The 22,136-nt window shown below is 45.7% G+C and overlaps 1 protein-coding gene across 2 annotated transcripts in view; it reads left to right on the forward strand.

Annotated features, from left to right (window-relative positions):
• xmas (RRM_XMAS2 and SAC3_GANP domain-containing protein xmas) overlaps positions 1–22,136 on the forward strand; it is a 580,140-nt gene that overhangs the window by 281,785 nt on the left and 276,219 nt on the right. For both annotated transcript variants that reach the window (XM_065450653.1, XM_065450654.1), the window contains one exon: positions 8,611–8,814. In XM_065450653.1, coding sequence (XP_065306725.1) covers positions 8,611–8,814 — 204 coding nt within the window. The remainder of the gene's footprint in view (positions 1–8,610; positions 8,815–22,136) is intronic.

A 22,136-nucleotide genomic window follows, 5' to 3' on the forward strand; every position in this document is an offset into this window, starting at 1 on the left:
GTTTCAAGTGCATCTACGGGAAGCCTAATTCATTTAACTACTCCACTCTTCCAAGAGCCATTCGCCTTTGGGCTAATCTTCCTAACGCCATCACTTATGAGAGTGACCAGGAAAATTTCCGGCATCTTCTAATAACGCATTTTTAAAATTCAACATAGCCTAACGTGATATTAAAGCGAAGCTTTCTTTGCCTCATCCTTCGACTTTCCCATTGCTGCTGCCGCCGCCGCTGTCGTGCACACCGCCTCGGAGTGTGGTTCAGAGCGTGTACATAGATGACAAGCGCGAGTAAAAGAGAAAAGACGAACGGAGAAACTCGTTTTCGCCACACCGTGTCGAATGTGCACAATGCCCTCTGGAGCTCCCTGGCTGTCGCCACATTAGCCACTTCACAGCTGGAATTATCCGTGACTCCCCTCAGGAGCATTGCAGAAACTGTACTGCTTCCTTTTCTACTAACCTGCAAGGCCAAAGGGGATGCAAATAGAACTGATGAAAGGAAAAGGAGAGGGAGGAGAAGAGGCATGTAAGAGAGAGGGGGAGGTGATGTGAGAAGGCAAGGAAACCCCACTACTATATGACAGTGGTTGTGGGAAACAGGATAAGCTTAAGTTAAAGGCACGGTACAGTACGGTGCTGCTGTTTCTGAAAAATAAATGCCATGCAAATATGCCAAGCGGGCAACTTACGCAGGGTGTGCAGACGCAGAGTCGCATTAATTAAAGCACACCGCTTGGTCCAGGAGACACTACGGAAGTGATCGACTGTCAAATCAACACTTCTGTGCTTGCCCCCCGCAGGGGCGTCTGCGCAAGCAGGCGTTTGGTGTGTTGCGACACCACGGACCCGAGCACACGAGGGTCGGACCCTCCCGCGTGTAGCCGTGCGCGGCTTAGCCGTGTCTGGGGAAAAGGGGATCCTGGGGGTTGAGCCGATGCTGGGTGTTTGGACCTTTAAGGCCCCCCGGCGGAGGCAACACACCCCTTTGGCCTCTGCTTCACATAGACGGCACCCCCGGACTGACCCACCCGGGGGAAATCGGCAGTCGCCTCTTCCTATCTCTTCCTCTCGAATCTTTGTCTTTATCTCTTACTTTTTTATCTTTCCTGTCTTCTTCTCTCTTCCATTTACTTCATTCTCCTCGGCGGCAAGGGTTAACCCTGTGTGGTTATCCAACCTTGGGTACACCATATTTGGTTATAGTGGCGGCGTACGGCTGGCGTCGTGCAGACTTGTATGCAAGCTCTGCCGCGTCCCCTCGTTGGGCTCCGTGGTGGGTGGTCGGCGCTGTTGCCGAATTTTTATACATTTTCATGGAAACCTCTTTCCCCAATCTTCCTGATCGCCCTCAGAAACGAGGGCGCACCGAAGACCTCTTTCAATTTTTCGGACGACAAGTCCACAACTTTCCTCGATTCCACGTCATTCACTCAGAAAAGCCAGACAAACTAGTGCGATCCATTTCACCGTTCCTTGTTTCCAAGTCTTTGACCGAAGTTTTCAGTACAGGATATAAGGTGTCGAGAATGTCAAGTGGCGATCTCCTTTTGGAGCTCCAAAACCAGAAGCAGTATGAAAAGCTGCCGAAACTTGTCGCATTTGGCGAGACCCAAATAACAGTAACCCCGCACCGTACCATGAACACAAGCCGCGGTGTTGTCTCGGACGATGACTTGCTGGAGCTCACGGAGGGTGAACTCTTGGAGGGCTTCAGTGACCAGAACGTTATCAATGTTAAAAGAATTAAGATCAGGCGTGACAGCAAAGAAATCAAGACCAAACACCTTATATTGACTTTCGGCTCAAGTATTCTGCCCGAGTCTGTAGAGGCCGGGTACATCAAGCTCCGTGTTAGGCCATATGTGCCAAATCCGCTTAGATGTTTCAAATGCCAACGCTTCGGTCACAGTTCGCAGAGCTGCCGAGGCCGTCAAACCTGTGCGAAGTGCAGTGCACACGAACATACTTCTGAAGCTTGCGTGAACACTCTCCATTGTGTAAACTGTGAAGGCGAGCACGCCGCATACTCGCGGTCGTGCCCGTCCTGGAAAAAAGAGAAAGACATAGTCACAATAAAAGTAAAGGAAAACATATCATTCAAAGAGGCACGCAGGCGGGTAGCATACTTGCCAAAGAAAAGCTTTGCCGAAGTGACGCGTCAGGGGGCAGCGTCACAACGGCCTCCGGCGGCTGTCCGACCCACAGGCAGTGAGTCGGCAGCTACGCCATCTGCCCCCACTGCGGTTGCAGCTAGCGCTGCTCCGTCAACCCTGAATGAGGGATCATCGACCCCGAAGGTTGGCGCAGCCGAGGTTGCCCCGGCCTCCCCGGCCCCTTCCTGCGCTGGCAACAGCCGGCGCAGCCAAATCCCTCAGGGAGCCTCATCGACCTCCGGGCTGGTGGGCGCAGGGGTCTTGCCCTCCAAGGCGGGACCCTCTCTAGTAACTTCTCGCTCGCAAGAGCACGTGTCCGGCGCCTCACATGAGGCAATGGACACTACACCTTTCCTCACGGCGCGCCAAGCGCCTAAGGAGCGGCGAGGCTCCCTCGAACGCTCCAGAAAGGGCAAAACCCCGATTACAGGGCCTCGAAAGAGCTCTGTAATCTAAGACATCTTTCAGTTTCCGTACACACAGCACCAACTTACTTTAAAAATGGATACACAAATAATTCAGTGGAATGTCCGAGGTCTTCTTAGAAACCTTGATGATGTGCAGGAAATCCTCCACCAACAGAATCCAAAAGTGCTGTGTTTACAGGAAACACACTTAAAATCCAAACACACAAACTTTCTCCGACAGTACATAACTTTTCGCAAAGATCGCGATGATGCCGTCGCATCATCGGGTGGTGTGGCGATTCTCACCCATAAAAGTATAGCATGTCAACCTTTACAGCTACGAACGCCCCTTGAAGCAGTGGCAGTGCGAGCTGTTCTGCTAAACAAACTTATCACTATTTGCTCAATTTATATACCCCCACACTACAAACTGAGCAAACATGAATTTCAGTCCTTCATAGATGAATTGCCAGAACCTTACGTTGTACTTGGGGATTTCAATGCGCACAACAGCCTGTGGGGTGACTCTCGTATAGATGCGCGAGGTCGTCTTGTTGAACAGTTCCTATTCTCTTCTGGTGCATGCCTGCTGAATAAGAAGGCACCCACATATTATTCTCTCGCCAACAGAACATTTTCATCAATTGACCTCAGCCTAGTTTCCCCATGTATACTGCCTGAACTCGTATGGGAAGTTATGAACAATCCTTACGGGAGCGACCACTTCCCCATACTGATAAGAACATCTAAAGAAAACAAATATCCTCCACAAGCTCCAAGGTGGAAGATAGACACAGCCGACTGGCAGAAATTTCGAACTCTCTCTAGGATCTCATGGGCTGACCTGTCTTCCTTAGAAATTGATGCTGCTGTGGATTATCTTACAGCATTCATAATAGATGCCGCATCAAGATGCATATCCGAAGTAAGCGGTTTGGCATGCAAACCACGTGTACCGTGGTGGAACAGTGAATGCCGGACCGCCCGTAAGAATCAGAACAAGGCGTGGGGGTTGCTGCGAGCATCTCCCACCGCAGAGAATCTTGTCAACTTTAAAAAAATAAAATCCCAAGGTAGGAGAACCCGCCGGCAGGCCAGAAGAGAAAGCTGGCACAAGTTTTTATCGAGCATTAACTCCTTTAAGGATGAGGCCAAAGCCTGGAACAGAGTTAATAGGATAAGAGGGCGGGAAACACATTCACTCCCCCTGGTAAACACACAGGGCGATACACTGCAAGACCAGACAGACTCACTTGGGGAATATTTTGAGAGCGTGTCGAGTGAAACAAATTATACACAATCCTTTCTCAAATCCAAACAAACAGAAGAACGTAAGCCATTAACAAGAAAAGGTCGAGAGAATGAGCCTTACAACCGTCCTTTTGGTATTGCTGAATTGAGAGCTGCCTTGAGCGCATGCAAGAGCTCCGCACCAGGATCGGATCGAATCATGTATGAAATGCTCAAAAATTTACACCCGGATACGCAAGTTACACTACTCACACTTTGCAACACCATCTGGGATGCAGGGTACCTTCCAATTGCGTGGAAGGAAGCCTTTGTGGTCCCTGTTTTGAAACAAGGAAAAGACCCTTCCTCAGTGGCAAGTTACCGCCCAATAGCCCTCACAAGTTGCATTTGTAAGGTGTTTGAAAAAATGATAAATCGGCGACTCATCTTTTTCCTTGAACAGAGCAAAATGCTTGATCCTTATCAGTGCGGCTTCCGAGAAGGGCGCTCCACAACTGACCACCTTGTACGTGTAGAAGCAAATATCCGGGACGCATTTGTACACAAACAATTCTTCTTATCCATATTCCTCGATATGGAGAAGGCGTACGATACGACGTGGCGTTACGGAATCTTAAGAGACTTGTCAGTAATGGGCATCCACGGTAATATGTTTAATATAATAAAAAGCTATCTGTCAAATCGTACCTTCCGGGTAAAAGTCGGCAATGCACTCTCACGTCCTTTTACGCAAGAAACGGGTGTACCCCAAGGAGGCGTGCTCAGCTGCACGCTATTTATCGTGAAAATGAATACGCTTCGTGCTTCACTACCACCCGCCATCTTTTACTCTGCCTACGTGGACGACATTCAAATAGCTTTCAAATCTTGTAACCTTGCAGTCTGCGAGAGACAGGTACAGCATGGCCTGAACAAAGTGTCAATGTGGGCAGACAAGAATGGGTTTAAGATCAATCCTAACAAAAGCTCTTGTGTTCTTTTTACAAGAAAGAGAGGACTTATCCCAGATCCCTGCATAGAACTCCGTGGACAACAGATACCTGTAAACAAAGAACACAAATTTCTAGGTGTCATACTTGACTACAGACTCACCTTCGTCCCCCACATTAAACATCTCAAAGAAAAGTGTCTAAAAACAATGAACATAATCAAGCTTTTATCCCAGAGTACGTGGGGTAGTGACAGGAAGTGCTTAATGAATCTCTATAAAAGCCTCATTCGATCACGACTAGACTATGGCGCCGTGATTTACCACTCTGCCGCCCCAAGCGCACTAAGGATGCTAGACCCGGTCCACCATCTAGGAATCCGACTGGCCACTGGCGCTTTCAGAACGAGTCCCATACAAAGTCTATATGTAGAATCAAATGAGTGGTCACTTCCTCTGCAGAGAACATACATTAGCCATACATATTTTCTGAAAGTCCACTCAAACTCCCAACATCCCTGTTATAATACCATTAATGACATGACATGTGCTACACTCTTTCGCAATCGTCCGTCCGTAAGACAGCCTTTCTCGCTGCGTGTGAGGGAGGTTAGCGAAGAAATGCACGTTCCACTCCTCGAGCTTCGCCTAACGCATCCAGCCAAGCTGCTACCTCCTTGGGAGTGGCAGCTCATACAATGTGATATATCGTTCGTGGAAATCACAAAGCATGCTCCAGAGATTGAAATCAAGATGCATTTCCGGGAACTCCAGCACAAATACTCCTGCACGGAGTTCTACACAGACGCATCAAAGTCACGCGACGGGGTATCCTATGCAGCCGTCGGTCCATCCTTCTCGGAATCCGACGTACTGCACCCGGAAACTAGTATCTTTACGGCTGAGGCCTACGCACTGCTGTCGGCCGTAAAGCATATAATTAAATCACAACTCCAGAAATCAATTATATATACGGACTCCCTCAGTGTTGTGAAGGCCTTGATGTCTTTCTGTAATCATAAAAATCCAGTAGTTATTGAACTTTACTCCGCACTGTGCAAATCATATATATCTAACCAACATGTGATCATATGCTGGGTGCCTGGACATAAGGGCATCGAGGGAAACGTCCTAGCCGACCAGATGGCCACATCAATCTCATTGCATGCAGTTAACTCTACTGCTTCGGTCCCTGTCACAGACCTGAAGCCTTTTTTAAGAAGGAAACTACGAAACCACTGGCAACACATGTGGGACGAAGAAATAAATAATAAACTGCATGTAATAAAGCCACAATTAGGTTTCTGGCCTCCTGTAACAAAATCCCGCCGGACAGATGTCCTATTCTGCCGTCTAAGAATAGGACACACTTTTGGCACACATAACTTTTTACTCACAGGAAACGAGCCTCCAACCTGTGGTAGATGCGGGGAGAGGCTGACCGTCCTCCACGTTCTACTGGAGTGTCGGGAAGCCGAATCTGAAAGAAGGAAACATTTTCTCTTAGCATACCGGCAGCAGATCCCCCTTCATCCTGTTATGTTACTTGGTCCAGAACCACTCTTTGACACCAATGCCGTCCTAGGCTTTTTGAAAGATGTTGCATTGCATGTTATTAGCCCCACACATTCGTAGCGCTTCCTCTCTTCAGAGGATGCCGCTGTGATCATTATTTTGAATAGCACGTGCCTCTAGGCCCTTGTGGTTCAAGGGCTCAGGCGAGGCAGCAGTGCTCCAAGTAATTTTACCATCTTATATATTTTATATTTTGCATCATTATTCTACGATGGATTTTAGTGTTTAGAGTATTCGTCATTAGTCATCGCCATAATTTTATAGCACGTAGATTTTACGCACTTTACAGCGACAATTTTTAGGCCACTTTACAGCCAAATCACATCTCCATAATACATCGTCAACATCATCACTTGTCATGGCGCTCTTTGGCCAAACCTGGCCCTTGCGCCATTAAACACCACATATCATCATCATCTGTGCTTGCCGCGTTAGCTTTACGGCTATTGTATTTCTAGAATTCGCAGATTTGATCCCTATCGCAGCAGCCACATTTCGACAGGTGCAAAATAGAAAACGCACCTGCACTTAGATTTTCGGACACGTTAAAGAATGTCATGGTGTCAAAATTAATCCGAAGTCCACCGCTACGGCTTCCCTCATAATCCGAGTGTGGTTTTGGAATGTACAGCCCCATAATCGAATTCCAGTTTAATACTTCTGCCACAATACGATGTGCCATGTGAGGAAATGACAAAGCTCGACCCTCTCAGACGTTATAAAATATGGTGCACAGCAACAACGGCTCAAGCAAACACCTTTCCCTGTGTGTTCTGTGTACTATGCAGGCAAACAGCAGTGGTGCATGCAAGGTAACGTTTAACATCAACTCGCCAATCATGTGTTAGTCTAAACATTGAAGAAAATAAGGTTTAGCCATCAACATCAGCACTACTTATCGTCAATCAAAGCATCCAACATGGAAAGCTTCGCTGACCTGAGGCAACCTGATTTCTCAAGCTGAGGTGATGCCGCGGCAACCTTCCCGCATTTTTTAAAAGGTGCCTTTTGGGGCCACCATAGCAACGCCTTGGCAGAGGTCCTATGTCACTTGCCACCCGTGACCCCTGTTTACAGTTGGTATAGCAGTGCCATTCTTGAACGCCGACAGCCACGGCTTGTTAACAACACGCGATTGTAGCACGCAGGAAGCAGGATTAAACAATTAAACGAGTCAACACAATCAGCAGCCAGATGGAGAAAGGTGGTGGGCAGGAGAACTGGGCTCCCGGCCATTATACTTCTCTCGGAGCAGCTATGCCATCCACCATTTTGATTTATTTTTTTCATGCAACGCGGTTTTAAGAATTCTTGGTTATAACAAAGGAATTTTCGTGGAACTTGAATATTGTTATAAGTGGGTTCGACTGTGGAGCCCCAATGGCTCTCAGCATTTGTTGCCGGTATGAGGTGCCGCTCGAAACTTGGAAATGTAGTGTACTGGAGGAGGATTCAAGCCTTCACCACCTTCAGATTAGTAGTCCAATGCTCAAGGTGGAGGGAGGGGAGGGGAAATGAGGATTCGAGCTTCTGGCTAGCAACTGAGATAGCTCAGTTACGAGATAGCCACTTTATGGCAGAGAAGACTAGCCCAGAGGCTGGTACATGTCTAAAGACTCACTTGAATTATCTGCAATAGTAGGGTTTAAGGGGACGAAAACATACACAAATGGTTGTAACATCAGGGTTGAACAAGGTACGTGCTGCATCTAAGTCCAAGCCAACGGGTGTGACGTATGTGAATTGGAAGGAACAAAGCTGTAACTAATGTATGCTAGAAAGCTGCACTAAGTTAACGGAGTGCGACTTCTTGCGATAGGTAAGTCAATATTTTTTATACATTTCATTGTCACCTGCCACGTCGAAAGGCACGAGAGAAGAAAGAAAAAATGTCGATAAAATGGTAGAAAAGAAGATCAGAGAAACAATTTACGAATGGTTCTAACGTTTTGGTTCTGAGCCACACGTAAGCGGGCAACCTTGAATGCGGCTAGGTGTCCTAGACATTGCAAAAGGATGGATAGGTGGGCTAGTTGGTAAAGCATTATAATAAAAATTTTCAAAAAACATTTTTAGTGCTCTAAGTTTTTATTATAGTGTACTAGACATTTCAGCAGGTTTGGACAGCGCTTACGTGAGCATGAAAGGAGAAGAAATGGTGGACTAGGCCACCTTGCTTACCCGAAAAGCCATGAGACACTGACATATGGTGATGCGTTTAACTAATACCAATATATGCCATGACATGGGTAGCTCTTGCAACTGCCGTGAGGTTTCCTGCCTTTTTTGCTTACAGGGGCTGCCACGGTGAGGCCCTGGGCCGGTGGCAGTGGGCCCAGAGTCAGCTCATCCTGGCGAGCCTGCTGGACGAAGTGCCCCTGGAGGAAAGCAGCCGTGCGGCCAGGGACAGCCTGGCCGAGGAATGGGCACAGCACGAAGACAACTGCAAGCGGGCCGACCTCTTTCGCCGTCACTCCCTACTGGCTGCAGCATTTGCTCGGTGAGCTCATTCTCTCGTTGATCTAGCCCATGAAGACCTCAGCGTCGATGGCTGCTCTCGAACTGTTAGCACCATCCGATGGGCTTTGAAGACACAGCGCTTGTGTCTCGTCCTTCTTACTTTGTGGTTGCATGTGTTTGCGCTGTTACAATTTTTATGTCAAGCATGCACCAACTCGCCCAGAAAGAAGTTTTAATGAAGAAGCTGTTTGTTCAGTTTCGCTTTTCTGTTTCCTTTTTCCTGCTGCACAATGCTTTTTAAGGTAACTCCACAGTCGAGGCAAAGCCAGGGTGATGGGCGCTCGAGTTCCCAAAATGGCATTGGTGTTGCACATTTTTCTAACGATGCGGTACGAACAATTATCTGTACCGCATAGGGCTTACCACTAACCCATACTGTGTTAACTGTCGCAACTTGGAGACAATTGAGCACATATTATTAGAACGCCCCGCGTACCTCGACGAGAGACAATTTTTTGAGCAACAAATGGATATGATTTGCCACAAACCGTTAACGTTACTGAGCATCTCATGTCCAATGTCCGGCCCTTCAAAACAGCGACGGGTTTTGGATTGTTCAAATACCTGTCAGAAATTGGTCTAATAGGAAAGCTTTAAAAATTGCACACCTTATATACAAAACCCTAAATTTACCTGCCATATCACCTGTAAATATTAGTATCAGGTCCACTCGGACATTCCATATTTATTTTTATCCTCTTTTTCTCCCACTCTCTTCTGGAATCTTTTAATCCCATTCCCCATCCTTATACAGAGTAGCATGCCAGCGGTTATATACACGCCGACAAAATTCTCTTTTTTCTAATAAAGAGCTCTCTCTCTCTCTCTCTCTCTACCAATTCTGATGCATCGGCCTGCGAGTTTTTCGACAGTGGCAGCTGCAACACTGACGTGGAAAACAACTCAGTTCGTCAGACTTCAGCACGAAGTGTCGTTTCTTCTTCAAACCATTTTGTTGGTACCAAGTATCAATATAAAGATATCCTGCATGTTCTACCTGCCGCGGTGGCTTAACGGCTGCGGTGTTGTGCTGCTAAGCACGAGGTCGCGGGATCGAATTCCGGCCACAGCGGCCGCCTTTGTGACCATCGCAAAATGCAAAAACACCCTTGTCCCATGCATCAGGGAAACAATAAAGATCCCCTGGTGGTCAAAATTAATCCGTGGTCCCTCACTATGCCTGGCAGAGATTTGCGGAGACCCTGGCGGAGATTTGCTGGTACCGGAATAAAACTGCGCGCGCTGTCGTTTTGACATGAGATGGGCGGCTATATACTGTTCTTGATTGCGTGCACCTCGTGCCTTTTCTTGTTCACATGAGATCTAGAGGTGGGAAAACGCGTACGATCGCAGTCTGCGCGTTTCAGTTAACACCTGTTAAAAGCATGCACTATGCTTCCGACGCGCTCTGTGAAACAGGTAGACGAAGATGCTTATCACTATAGGATTCCTGGTGATAGCTGTGAATGCCATGTGCAATGACCCCGGTGAAGATTTGCTGGTACCGAAATGAGAAACTGAGTGTGCGCAGGCATTTTCATGCAAGATGGGCGGGTGAGTATTGTGGTGAAGCTGCCGCAGCGGGCAGTTATATACGGTTCTCAATTGCGTGCACCTCGTGCCTTTTCTTGAATACATGGGATCTAGTGGCCGGAAAACGTATCATACGATTGCAGTTTGGCGACGTACTGACCGTTGGTGCCGAAATATTGTGGTTTCGAGGAACATTCCAGGTCATTCTTGTGTGCTCAATTGCGAACATTGGCGCCGAGAAAACATATGTAACGGGAACGTATTTATTTATTTATTCATGCTGTCGATCCCATCAGGGATCATGAATGAGGTTCCACTGTATTTGTTGCATTATTGCATTAATTCCTTGCATTTCATCCTCATAATCATCATTATCAGCCTAATCTTTGTCCACTGCAGGATGAAGGCCTCTCCCTGCAATCTCCAATTACCCCTGACCTGCCCCAACCGATTCCGACTAGCACCCGCAAATTTGCTAATTTCATTGCCCCACCTAGTCTCCTGCCATCCTCGACAGCGCTTCCCTTCTCTTGGCACCCATTCTGTAATCCGAATGGTCCACCAGTTATCTAACCTACGCATTACATAACCTGCCCAGCTCCATTTTTTCTCTTAATGTCAATTAGAATATCAGCTATACCGATTTGCTCTCTGATCCAAGCCGCTCTCTTTCCGTCTCTTAACGTTATGCCTAGAATTCTTCGTCCCAACGGTCCTTGCGCAGTCCTTAACTTGTTCTCTAGTTTCTTTTGTCAGCCTCCAAGTTTTTGCCCCATATGTCAGCACCGGTACAATGTCAGCACTGGCATTTAAAAGTGTATATCCTGATATTTTTTTATAATCTCTTTATGCCAACCTGCGTTGTAGTTTTTTTAAAACTTCTTGTTTCTTGATACAAAATCTTTGTGTGAATATGTTTTTTTTATATATATATACCGTATTTACACGATTGTAAGTCGACCACTTTTTTAAAATCTGAAAATCTGAAGTGGGGGAGTCGACCTAGAATCGAAACCAAAACATGGCACCGCCAAAAATGCGACACCGACGGGAGCTACAACGTAGTTACAATTTTATGTTTGCTCTGTGGCCCTACCTGTAGCTTTTTGCCATCCCGTGTATTTGTTCGCTTCTCGGAAGGGTTTTTCAACATTTTTGAGAGTTTTACAGTGTACGCAACACTTATGGGGGCTGTCGATAGTTGATGGAAGCGCCGCTGTTCCCATTTGCGGCGGCACCCTCAGAACGCGGCGCTAGCGCCTTGCCAATGAGGCATTGGCCTTGCGGAATGTATCTGTAGTTCATGGAAGAGTAGACACCACTTGCGGGTTTCACTTTCCCCGTAGCGCTTAGCTTTCTCTTTAGTTTGACGAAAGGCATTGGTTTGACGCGTACCACTTGACTGCCGGCTACGTGCTACTTCTATGCTTCCTCAGTCGTCATCAGTACTCTAGGCCCACTAATCATTCGGGTCTCGTTCACAGCAGCGTTCAAGAGAGCTGCCATCCTTTACGCCGAAGATACAAATCACTGCGCAGTGTGAGAGTGGTGACTGCAGCGAAGCGAAATAGAAGTGAAAAATTTCCCACGTGTAGAAGTCTTGACGCTTTACGGAGCTGTAGGCTAAGCTTGCGGCGTACGTCGCTGAAATGCGTGATCGGTTCCCGCCAGTGAAATGCGACATGGTCATGAAACAAGCCCGGACCTTCGTCTTTTAAGGACCTGCTCCGCCTTGAGCATGAGTGGCTGGTGGCAGCAGACCGCGAAATTGCGCCAACCGGACCTGTCAAAAAAGCCTCCCTGGCGGCTGCGTGCAGTTGGGTGCATTCGGCGTGGGCTGCGGTTCCACAAGATGTCGTGATGCGGTCGTTTGCCAAATGTAAAATTTCGCTGAACCACGACGCTCTGTGGGACCGTAGCAACGATGATGATGGCAGCACTAGTGAAGACGAGTAGTCCAGTGACCATGTCAACTACTAATAAATTTTCGTTATCAAATGTGCCCTCGGGTATGCTCTCTTTTTTTTTTTCCTGTTATGCGATATGGGGGGGTCGACTTACATTCCAGTCGACTTACAATCATATAAATATGGTACAGTGAAGCCTCGTTTAACCGTAGTTGGCCGGAGCTCAGAAAAAGTAGGTACTAAATTAGGACTGTTTAACCGAATTAACATGAGATCGCCCACTTACCTGTCAAAAACGGAACACGGAACTAGGAGAAAATGCAATGAAAGGGGGAAAAAACATGCGGAATTCACTTCGCACGACAAAATTGCTATTACCGTTTGATGTTGCTGCGGCCTAGCAGCGATGACAGTGGCCTCAAACTTACTAAAGCTGCGTGCCATCTTTTCAGCCAGCCCCCTCTTCTCGCCAAACACTTGCATGGCAGATTCCTCGTTGGGGTTACGTATTCTTTGTGCATGCCTGCGATAGTGCTGCAGAAGTCGTGTAGCACCTTTTTCATTGCGGGGTGCTGTTCTCATCGTGACGATTTCATTCATGAGGCTGACGTAATGTGCAGCTTCTGCCACTACCGGTCCTGAACTGCGCGTGCTGTAGCTTTCCGTGTCGTCCTCATCACTGTCGCTAGTTGACACTTTGGCAACAGCAGAGGCAACGATAGCGAAAAGTCTAATCTTGTAGCCGACATCTCTTCGCGGTCGTAGCAGCGCTGCCAAGCAACTTCTTCACATTCCAAATGCCACTCCATAGTCAACAGCAGATCCCTGTCGCTTGCCAGCGCCGACTTCTTCGTGTCACGTTCAATAGCACAAACGATGTCTAACGTTTCTTCTGAGCACTCGACGGCTTTTTTATTCGAGCTCGGCATGACGCGAGTCCTCGCTTGCACGACGCTGAAACGCCCTCTTGCATGGCGCCGAAATGATGTGGACGTTGATGTGGCTTCATGCACAAACGCACAGAGTGCTTGGAGGCGGTTGTTCCGATCTGTGAGGCTTGTTCTGCCGGGCAGCCCGATGGAGATGACGCACTGCCGTGTTTCTGTGGCGAAAAGTGGAAACACTACTTGTTAACCGACACGTACACAATAAGCTGGTACGGTTTATGCAAATACAAAACTCAGTATGTTCAATTTCCGCTCAGTCGAAAATTGGAGTTTTCTACTTTTAAAATGAAACTACTGTTTAAGCGAGTACGGTTTAACAGGGTTTTACTGTAGTATTCTTTTTTATAAACATGTCATTTGCGACTAGTACATTTGGAAGGAGTTTCTTCCTTGGCAATCTAATGCTATACACTTCAGTATCAAGCATTTTCTGTGAGAAGAAAGTAGTACTTGGCTACTAGAAGACCACTGCTTTTTCCGTGAGCAGGAAACGGTTAAAGAAAGCACAGGCAATGTCAAGTGTCAACTTGTGCTTTGATGCTCCACTGAGCATTGTTCAGAGGCCTGACGAAAAAGAGAGACAACAATCTGCTGTTGCCACACACCCACCTGCACAGCGAGATGCAGGTTCTCAAACGTTCCCTTAGGACAAAGGAACAGCAACGCAGCAGTACAAAGAATCAGAAGGGCATTTCTTGCGCCTTTCATTCACTAGTGCCAGCTAGCTGAACTACTATCAATAGAATGTGGCGATGGGCACTGACAAATCAAGGAAGTCCAACTCACCGCGACAAGATATAGGAAGTTATATGTTTGCCCCCCATCCTGGACACCAATACCATATCGTTCATGCGTACAGTCACGCAAGCGGTGCCCTGTTCGAACGATCGTGTTCGTCCATCCTGGTGCCCTCCTTAGAGTCCTCTTGCAGAGCATGCCGTGAGACACGCGACAAGTCGGTTTCTCCACCAATCCAAAGCCAAAGAGGAAGAGGCTACTCCCTCTTGTACCTAAGTAACCCTTCCGCCAGGCGGCATTAGTAGCGCAGCACTAGTGCCATCTCTCATACGTTTCTGCAACTACAATGACTGCCAGCGGCACTTAGCTATTGGCGAAGCCGGATACTAACAGGAGATGCTAGGCCCATGCAGCGAAAACATCGATGGATGCATCAGAGTTGAGCGTCCCCGCACATGTTACATAAGTATTCTGGCGTAGTGCCAACCATTGGTGCATTTGCAAGCTGGTTCCATCCCTGCACCTAAAGGGACACTAAAATACCGTATTTACTCGCATAATGATCGCACTCGCGTAATGATCGCACCCCTAAAATTTGTCGTCAAAATTCGATTTTTTTTATTTCCCGCGTAATGATCGCACCCCGAACTTGCCGCAGCGATATGTCGTATGCTAAGTCTAGCGAATAATGATCGCGCTTACCACCTGTCGAATGCTACGCGAACGACTCTTCAAGACAAGCCAAGCGGCCTGCACGCACTAAACATTCTTAAGTAGATGCCTCATTTCATTACTTTCATCAATTTCCGCACTTCCATGACAAAATGAGGTACAACCAAACTTGCCTTTATTATGGGTTGGCTTTATAATGGCTGATGTCAACAAAAACAATAAAGGCGCATTTCGATTCTTTTCATCTGCTTTTGCACTCGTGAGCACGCAACAAATCGCGCGCGGCAATGATAGTAGCCACGTTTACTCTGATACGTTAAAAGTGTGCCCTATTCATACGCCGACGCTTGTAACACAGCTAAGATATTCGCCCACCCTTAGCGGAAAGTAGTGAAGACAGATGCCGCAGTTTCCGCAGCATGCCCGTCATGTGTTTCTGTCACTGGCAGCTAAGCGCGCCCACCTATTACTGTCCCCTCAAAGTGGACATGGCTACGTTATTGCCGCAAACTTGCCGATATTAACGATATTATTCATCACTAATACGGAAGAAAATGTTTCAATGCACGTAATGTACTCACAAGAAGAAAAAAAAAAATCGCGTTCGGCGCGTTCGGCTCGCTCCGCTAGTCGCCATTTTTGTTTTGGTGTCCCGCACCCGCAATCTCGCATCCCGCAGCAAACGCGGACGAAAAAAAAAATTTTTTTTTTCCCGGGAAATTTAACCCGCGTAATGATCGCACCCCTGAATTTGCTTCAATTTTTCTGACAAAAAAAGTGCGATCATTATGCGAGTAAATACGGTAGAAGCATTATTGTAGTTGTGTTAGTAAGTTACCCTCCCGCAATACCAGAAAAGGTGCTCTTACTGCGAGAAGATGCTCGATGTGCCAGAAAAAGTGCAAAAATGAAAGAAAAATGGCAAGCTTAAAATTTCCGTACCAGCATGCTATGACGTCATGGATTTTGACACCGTCTACATGGGCCTTGTTAAATATTTAGCGATGAGAATGGACTGCATTCTATTCTAAAAGTGCCATGGACTGAACTTAGGAAATATCAAGAACTTTTACTGAACCACAATGGCCGAAATGTGCGAGCAGTTCCTGCACCATTTCCTTTTCTAAGATGTTCACCTTAGATTCCAATAAATACAGCAAGTTTTAAAGCCCAAAATAATGAAGTTGGTAAAAACGGCACTTTGCTTCATTGTATTAAATTTCGCTACATTAAAATTTCTTCATCCATTGCGATGGAAGCTGGCAATTCTTCCAAGGGAAATTCTTCCTGCTATCGACCTAAAGTCATTTTTGAACAAAATACTTAGAAGCTATTGGCAAATGATGTGGGACGCAGAAACCTCATGTAAAGTTCATTTTATCAAGCCACATCTGGGAAATATGCCACCAGTAACAAAAAAATACGGCGAATAGAGGTCACTGCCTGCCACCTTAGGATTGGCCATACGTATGGCACACTCTTATCTGGGGAGGAATCTCTGATTCTTGTTCGTAACGTGGTGAACTTCCTGGAAGTTTGCATGCCTCGTTTGTCATCTGCTTCGGTACAGTATACTACAAACTGAAATGCTTCTTGCCTTCTAATGAATAATATATCTATATGAAAAAAATTTATTTCTTTCTTCTCAAGCTTAAACACTTTCTCAAATACAGTTGCCGACCGTTTATTCGGACCTCACGGGGACTGCGGAAACATCCAAATAAACAGGTGTCCGAAAAAGTAGATTCAAGAAAGAAAGAAAAAGAAATCCTTTATTTCCACACACTTATTCGGGCTCTGCAGTAGGCTTGAAGAAATTGTGAATGCGCCGTTGCACGCTGTTCCATTTATGCACAATCGGATAAGCCTGAACCTCGTAGAAGGTCGTGCGGTCACTATAGGCTGCTGAAAGCACAGTCACTGCTTTTACATGCTCCGCATGCGACGGCAGCGTCGCACATGGTGCGTCATCTTGCGACTCTGAACCATCGTCCGGCGGTGCAGCAGAAACCTGATGAATGATCTCGCCGTCGTTGAGTTCTGCGCATGTCAGTACAGCAATGTCAGTACCTGTGAAACTGTCAAGCGAGACGGTGTCCGGAATTGCAATGCTACCACTGCGCAGGTCTAGGCAGAACATTTTCGGCGTCACTAGAGAGCACATCGGAAGGCGACAAATCTTGGGCCTCCCGGCACCCGCTTGCCGGCATTCCCCAGTGCAGTCTGCGCGGGCACTGTCGGCGCCATTAAACACTTGACGCGATGTTGCCGTATGCCGCGTTGGATCACTGCAACCTCGATACAGCACACAATGCAAACATCACCATGCCATCACGCTGACACCAGTCGCACAAACAAAAAACGTGGCCCACTCACAGCGTCGTGCATAAAGAAAGAAACAAATCAGCTGCTGGGTTGTCTTGACATTGCTTACCAAGCCGAGACCAGAACTGCTTTGGCCACGAACCAGGCAGAAACGAAGATGATGAGCAGGGATTTGCAGCAGCGCCACTTCATGGGGCAGCAGGGAGGCTCTGTTCAAAACAAAAATGACGTTCAGCAAGTCGAACCGTGCACCAGTCAGAGTCGGTGCATGGTGCTCTAGATCGAGTTGGCTGAAGGAGTGTCTGAAAAATAAGACGAGAGGTTGCAAGGTGTCCGAACTTTCGGCAGTTGTTATACATTGTGGTCTATAGGGAGAATGATGGTGCCGCGAAGCAGACCGAATAATCGAGCGTGTCCGAATTTTCGGATTCCGAAAAATCAGTCGGCAACTGTAGTAATATGTATGACCATTACAATTTATTATCCTTAGTCTCTCTGCATGGTCCCTAGGTGGTGCCACACATAGCGAAAAAAATAAATAAAAACATAGACATTGGGAACATTGGCACACTTTCCAAGTGTGCCAATGTTGCACAACCGGCCGCGAGCTATGTTGCCAACCAATGTTGCCAAATTGCACAACCGGCCGCGAGCGCGAAAGAAAAAGACTCAAATATACGACTGGACAAATGCCGATGACGTTAGTGTTCTTGACTTCCTAGAAGAATCTTACCCAGAATTCCTTCGGTGTTTCCACGATGAAAGCATGCCAACTGATAACCTATGGGTGCTTTTCAGGGCCAATGTTGATCACTGTCTCAGAAAACTCATTCCTAAGAAAATAAAAGCCGTACGCAAAACGAACCCATGGATATCGAGAGAGATTATACATTTAAAACGCAGAATTGCAAGGCTCAGAAAGCTTAGAAACAAAAGAACTTTTTCCATCAAATGTACAAGAAAAATTAGCGAACTTTCTCAGACGTTGAAGATAGCAGTGAAAACTGCTAAACAAAAGTACTTAGATGAAACCTTAAATAACTTCATTAAAAAATCCCCTCATAAATTTTGGCACTATCTCAAATCTAGGGTACCGAAGAAGAGCAACCTGTTGCCAACAGAAGCCTTAACCAAGGCTACCCAATTTAATCAATTTTTCCAATCAGTTTTCACAGTAGACAATAACACTATCCCAGACAACATCGCACAGACAAGTGACATAGGTGAAGTACCATGTGAGCTAAATATAACGGAAGCGGGAATTCTTTCTTTATTACTTAATCTTGATATAAAAACATCCAGCGGCCCAGATAACATTCCAAATACTTTTCTCAGAAGGTACGCTGAATGGGTTTCCAAATACTTATTGCTAATTTTTACAAAATCGTTGAAAACTTCTGAGGTTCCTCAAGAATGGAAAATTGCAAAAATTATTCCTATACATAAATCAGGTGATGCTACAAATCCTTCAAACTTCCGTCCTATTTCACTCACTTGTACAGCAGGAAAAATTTTTGAACATTTAATATTAAAACACATCGTAACTTTTGTTGAAAGTCATTCTCTAATTAACCCTAACCAACATGGATTTAGGAGTGGTTTGTCTACAACAACTCAATTAATAGAAACTATTCATGACCTAGCATTAACAATCGATAAGCGAGGGCAGGTAGACATAATTTTTCTAGACCTATCAAAAGCTTTTGATCGGGTATCGCATCAAAAACTAATCCATAAGCTGCAAGGAATTCTGGGACACGGTATTCTTACAAAGTGGTTAAAAGCATATTTGTCAGGTCGTCAACAATTCGTTCATTTCGAAGGGCAATCCTCAGACTACGTTGAAGTTTTATCCGGTGTGCCTCAGGGCACAGTTTTAGCTCCCATTCTCTTCCTTCTTTTTATTAACGACATCGCAAACGGCATTGACGCAACGGTACGCATGTTCGCAGATGACTGCATTATTTATAAACCAATACATACCAAGGATGATCAAGTTGTTCTGAATGACGCACTTAAAAATATAGCAAAATGGTGTCAAGACTGGCAGATGACGCTAAATGCAGAAAAAACTGTCTGCATGACAGTAACGAGAAAGAAAGAACCACTAACCTTTCCATACGAAATTCAACAAAGAGAACTACACAGGGTAGAAGAATATAAGCATTTAGGTATAGTTATCTCTTCCGATCTAAAATGGAACAAGCACGTGTCATACGTGGCAGCAAAATCACTCTCAGCGCTTTTTTCCCTCAAACGGTCCCTCAGATACGCTTCACCCAACACCAAACTACTCGCGTACACGTCACTCATTCGCTCCGTTATAGAATACGGTGCCATATGCTGGTTTCCATACACTAAATGTGCCATAGCGAAGTTAGAGAACGTACAAAGAAAAGCAGTAAGATTCATTTATAATAAATACCGTCGTCATGATTCCCCAACCGAACTTCTACGCTTAGCCGGACTCCCAACAATTAGCGATCGTGCTAGATATCTCCGACTAAAATTCCTGTTTATTCTCCAGAGCAATGCCCTAAAAATAGACAAAAATAAGTTTTTAGTACACGCTAACGCTAGATTTTCAAGAACGAAACACAATAAACAATTATCTGAGTATAGGTTTCACAATGACACCTTCAGATATTCATACTTCCCACAAGCTATTAGAGAATGGAATATGTTACCACAAGAAGTTGTCGATTGTGCCACCCTCGATTCTTTTTTGTCTAAGCTGTCTAGTCATATCTTTGTTGCTACATGATGAAATGTGCTTTTTACATTATGTTCTATTGTCACCATGAATGTGCATTGTCTATATCACTGTACGTGTGTATGTATAAGCTTATTTCTAAACCAAAGCCAAGGCCTCTTGCAAACGATTATCGTTGAACCCTGTGTGAATGATGTATTTTCCCTTTTATGAATGTACCCTTTCCTGCCAAAGCCTTCGTTAAGGCTAGCAGTATGTACCAAATAAATAAATAAATAAATAAATAAGAAGCAACAACGTGTTGTCGCACCACAATGTGTTACTGGGCCCCTAGGTCTTAGCTCGTCAGAGGAAGCTGTTCATCCTGCTTCTCGTTTCGAGAAACGAAAGCAGTGCTGGAATTCACTTTCGGCTGTCTCTTCAAATGCATTTCGCACCTCCAACCGCTCTGCTTCCTCCTCATGCAACACCAACGCAACAACTGAAGCTCCCATTTCAAGCAACATTTCCTCGAATTAGACTATGGATTGGATCTGAACGTTCCATTCTGTAGCCACAGCTGCCATTTGGATCCAGTCCAATCTACCAGATGTGCCATGCAAAGCCGTTCTTGTAGCAAGCGCACATGATCGTTCGAAAAGAGTGCCTCTCGTCACGTTCTGGTCCTAGCAGATGATGTTCTCGGTTTAAAAATGGTTGATGGGAGGAGCATGTCATTTTGACGTCGCCAAAATTGTGGCTGCGCCCCATGGCTGAGGTCGGTGCAGCCTAAGCCAACCTCCCATCTGGTGTCAATGTGGTGAGACACAGACAGACCTCCACGTCTTGCTTGGGTGTCAGGAAGTGGGAACTGAAAGGAAAAAACACCTCCCGCTAGCGGTCTGACAGCATATTTCTTTTCATCCAGAAATGTTCCTTGGTGCGGACCCATTTTTGACAGACGCTCAGTTTTTAATGTACAGGATATTAGTTCGTTACAAATCATGGGCCCAAGAGTTTTGTAGCATAGCCACACGTCAGGGGCTGTTGGGTGATTTCACAAGAGATCAAACACGCATGTCCGCTTGATAAAAAATAACGTACAGCACGAAGAACAAGGACAGCGATAGACAACAAGGACAGCGCGTGTATCGCTGTCCTTGTTCTTCGCGCTATACGTTATTTTTTATCATGAATTACCAACTAGCCCAAGCAACCGCCCTAGTCTGCTTTATATTTTTGCTCTGTCCGGTTTTCTTATATCTTGTGTAGGAATATTCAAACTGCACAGAACCGAAAATTTTATACTCGAAAAGTGTTCCCAGCTTGAAAAAAAAAAAAAAACCCTGAAGGTGGCGGTGTGAATGCTCTCTCCTATTGCTGCAATATTTTCCGATTTCACGCCCAAATTAAATGCAAAGTAAAAATATTGCCTCAAGAAGCTTTTTTGCTCATTTTAAACACTTCGCAGCAAGTTAGTTCCATGCATTTTTTTACGCTGTCCTTAAACAAAAAATATGTAAAAAAAAATCCAAACATGGCCCAAATCAGACATATTTTGTAACCTGGATGCATCTGGCACATTTCCTATTTCACACAGAAACTTGAAAAAAGTATCAAACATAGAGCGTTATTTTTGCAACATTTATGCAAACTATTATCTTCCTATATGACACACAAGAGCAGAAAAAAGTAGTTCAACAAGGTTTTTTCAAGAATTTCACTTTCATAAGAAAAAGAAAAAACTAGTTCCAGTTTCTGAAAAAAAAAAAATTTAGATGGAAGTCCTCTTATGTCGGAAAAAACATGGGTGCAATAATACGTTTCATCATTTGCTTTATTCACAATATATAACGGGCCATAGTGGCCAGTGTTGAGCGTGCTTACTTTAGTGGTGCTGTGACTCATTCGTTAACATTTACTCTCTTTAAAAAAAAAGAGAAGAGACAACGGTTGCCAAAAATGAAGGAAGGTTCACCTGGTTTTTTTTTAATTGTGGCAAGAACAGAGAATGTGTTTTCTGCATTGTTTTCTGGGAAGCAAGAGAGAAATCGACACTACTTGTGGTGCTTGAACAAATGTATTGCGTGTCCTTTGTAGTTAACAATTAGAATGGTTTAATCACCGTCAGCTGACTTGCACAATGGACAGTGCGTGTCCGCTCGACTGATCATGGGTACACGTCATCCCCACACTACATGACTGAATCTGGATGGCACACGAGGCACCAACATCTGCTGACGGTGCTCCTTGACGGCTACAGCAGGTGTATCAAGCAGGGCCACATGCTTGAGGTTGCCGATAAGTTGGGAGATTGAATGGCACTTCCAGAACCCCGTTTGTGCAGGGAAGCTTGGTGCTTAACGAGTCCACCCACACCAACACAGGCGTTGTTCCCGTGCCCAGTGGCAGAAAATATCCACATCGCGGACGTATACTTGGAGTGGCACAACTTGTACAGTTGGCACGTTATTGTTAGAATGCATCG

This window comes from Dermacentor albipictus, chromosome 5 (assembly GCF_038994185.2).
Source record: "Dermacentor albipictus isolate Rhodes 1998 colony chromosome 5, USDA_Dalb.pri_finalv2, whole genome shotgun sequence".
NCBI lineage: Eukaryota > Metazoa > Arthropoda > Arachnida > Ixodida > Ixodidae > Dermacentor > Dermacentor albipictus.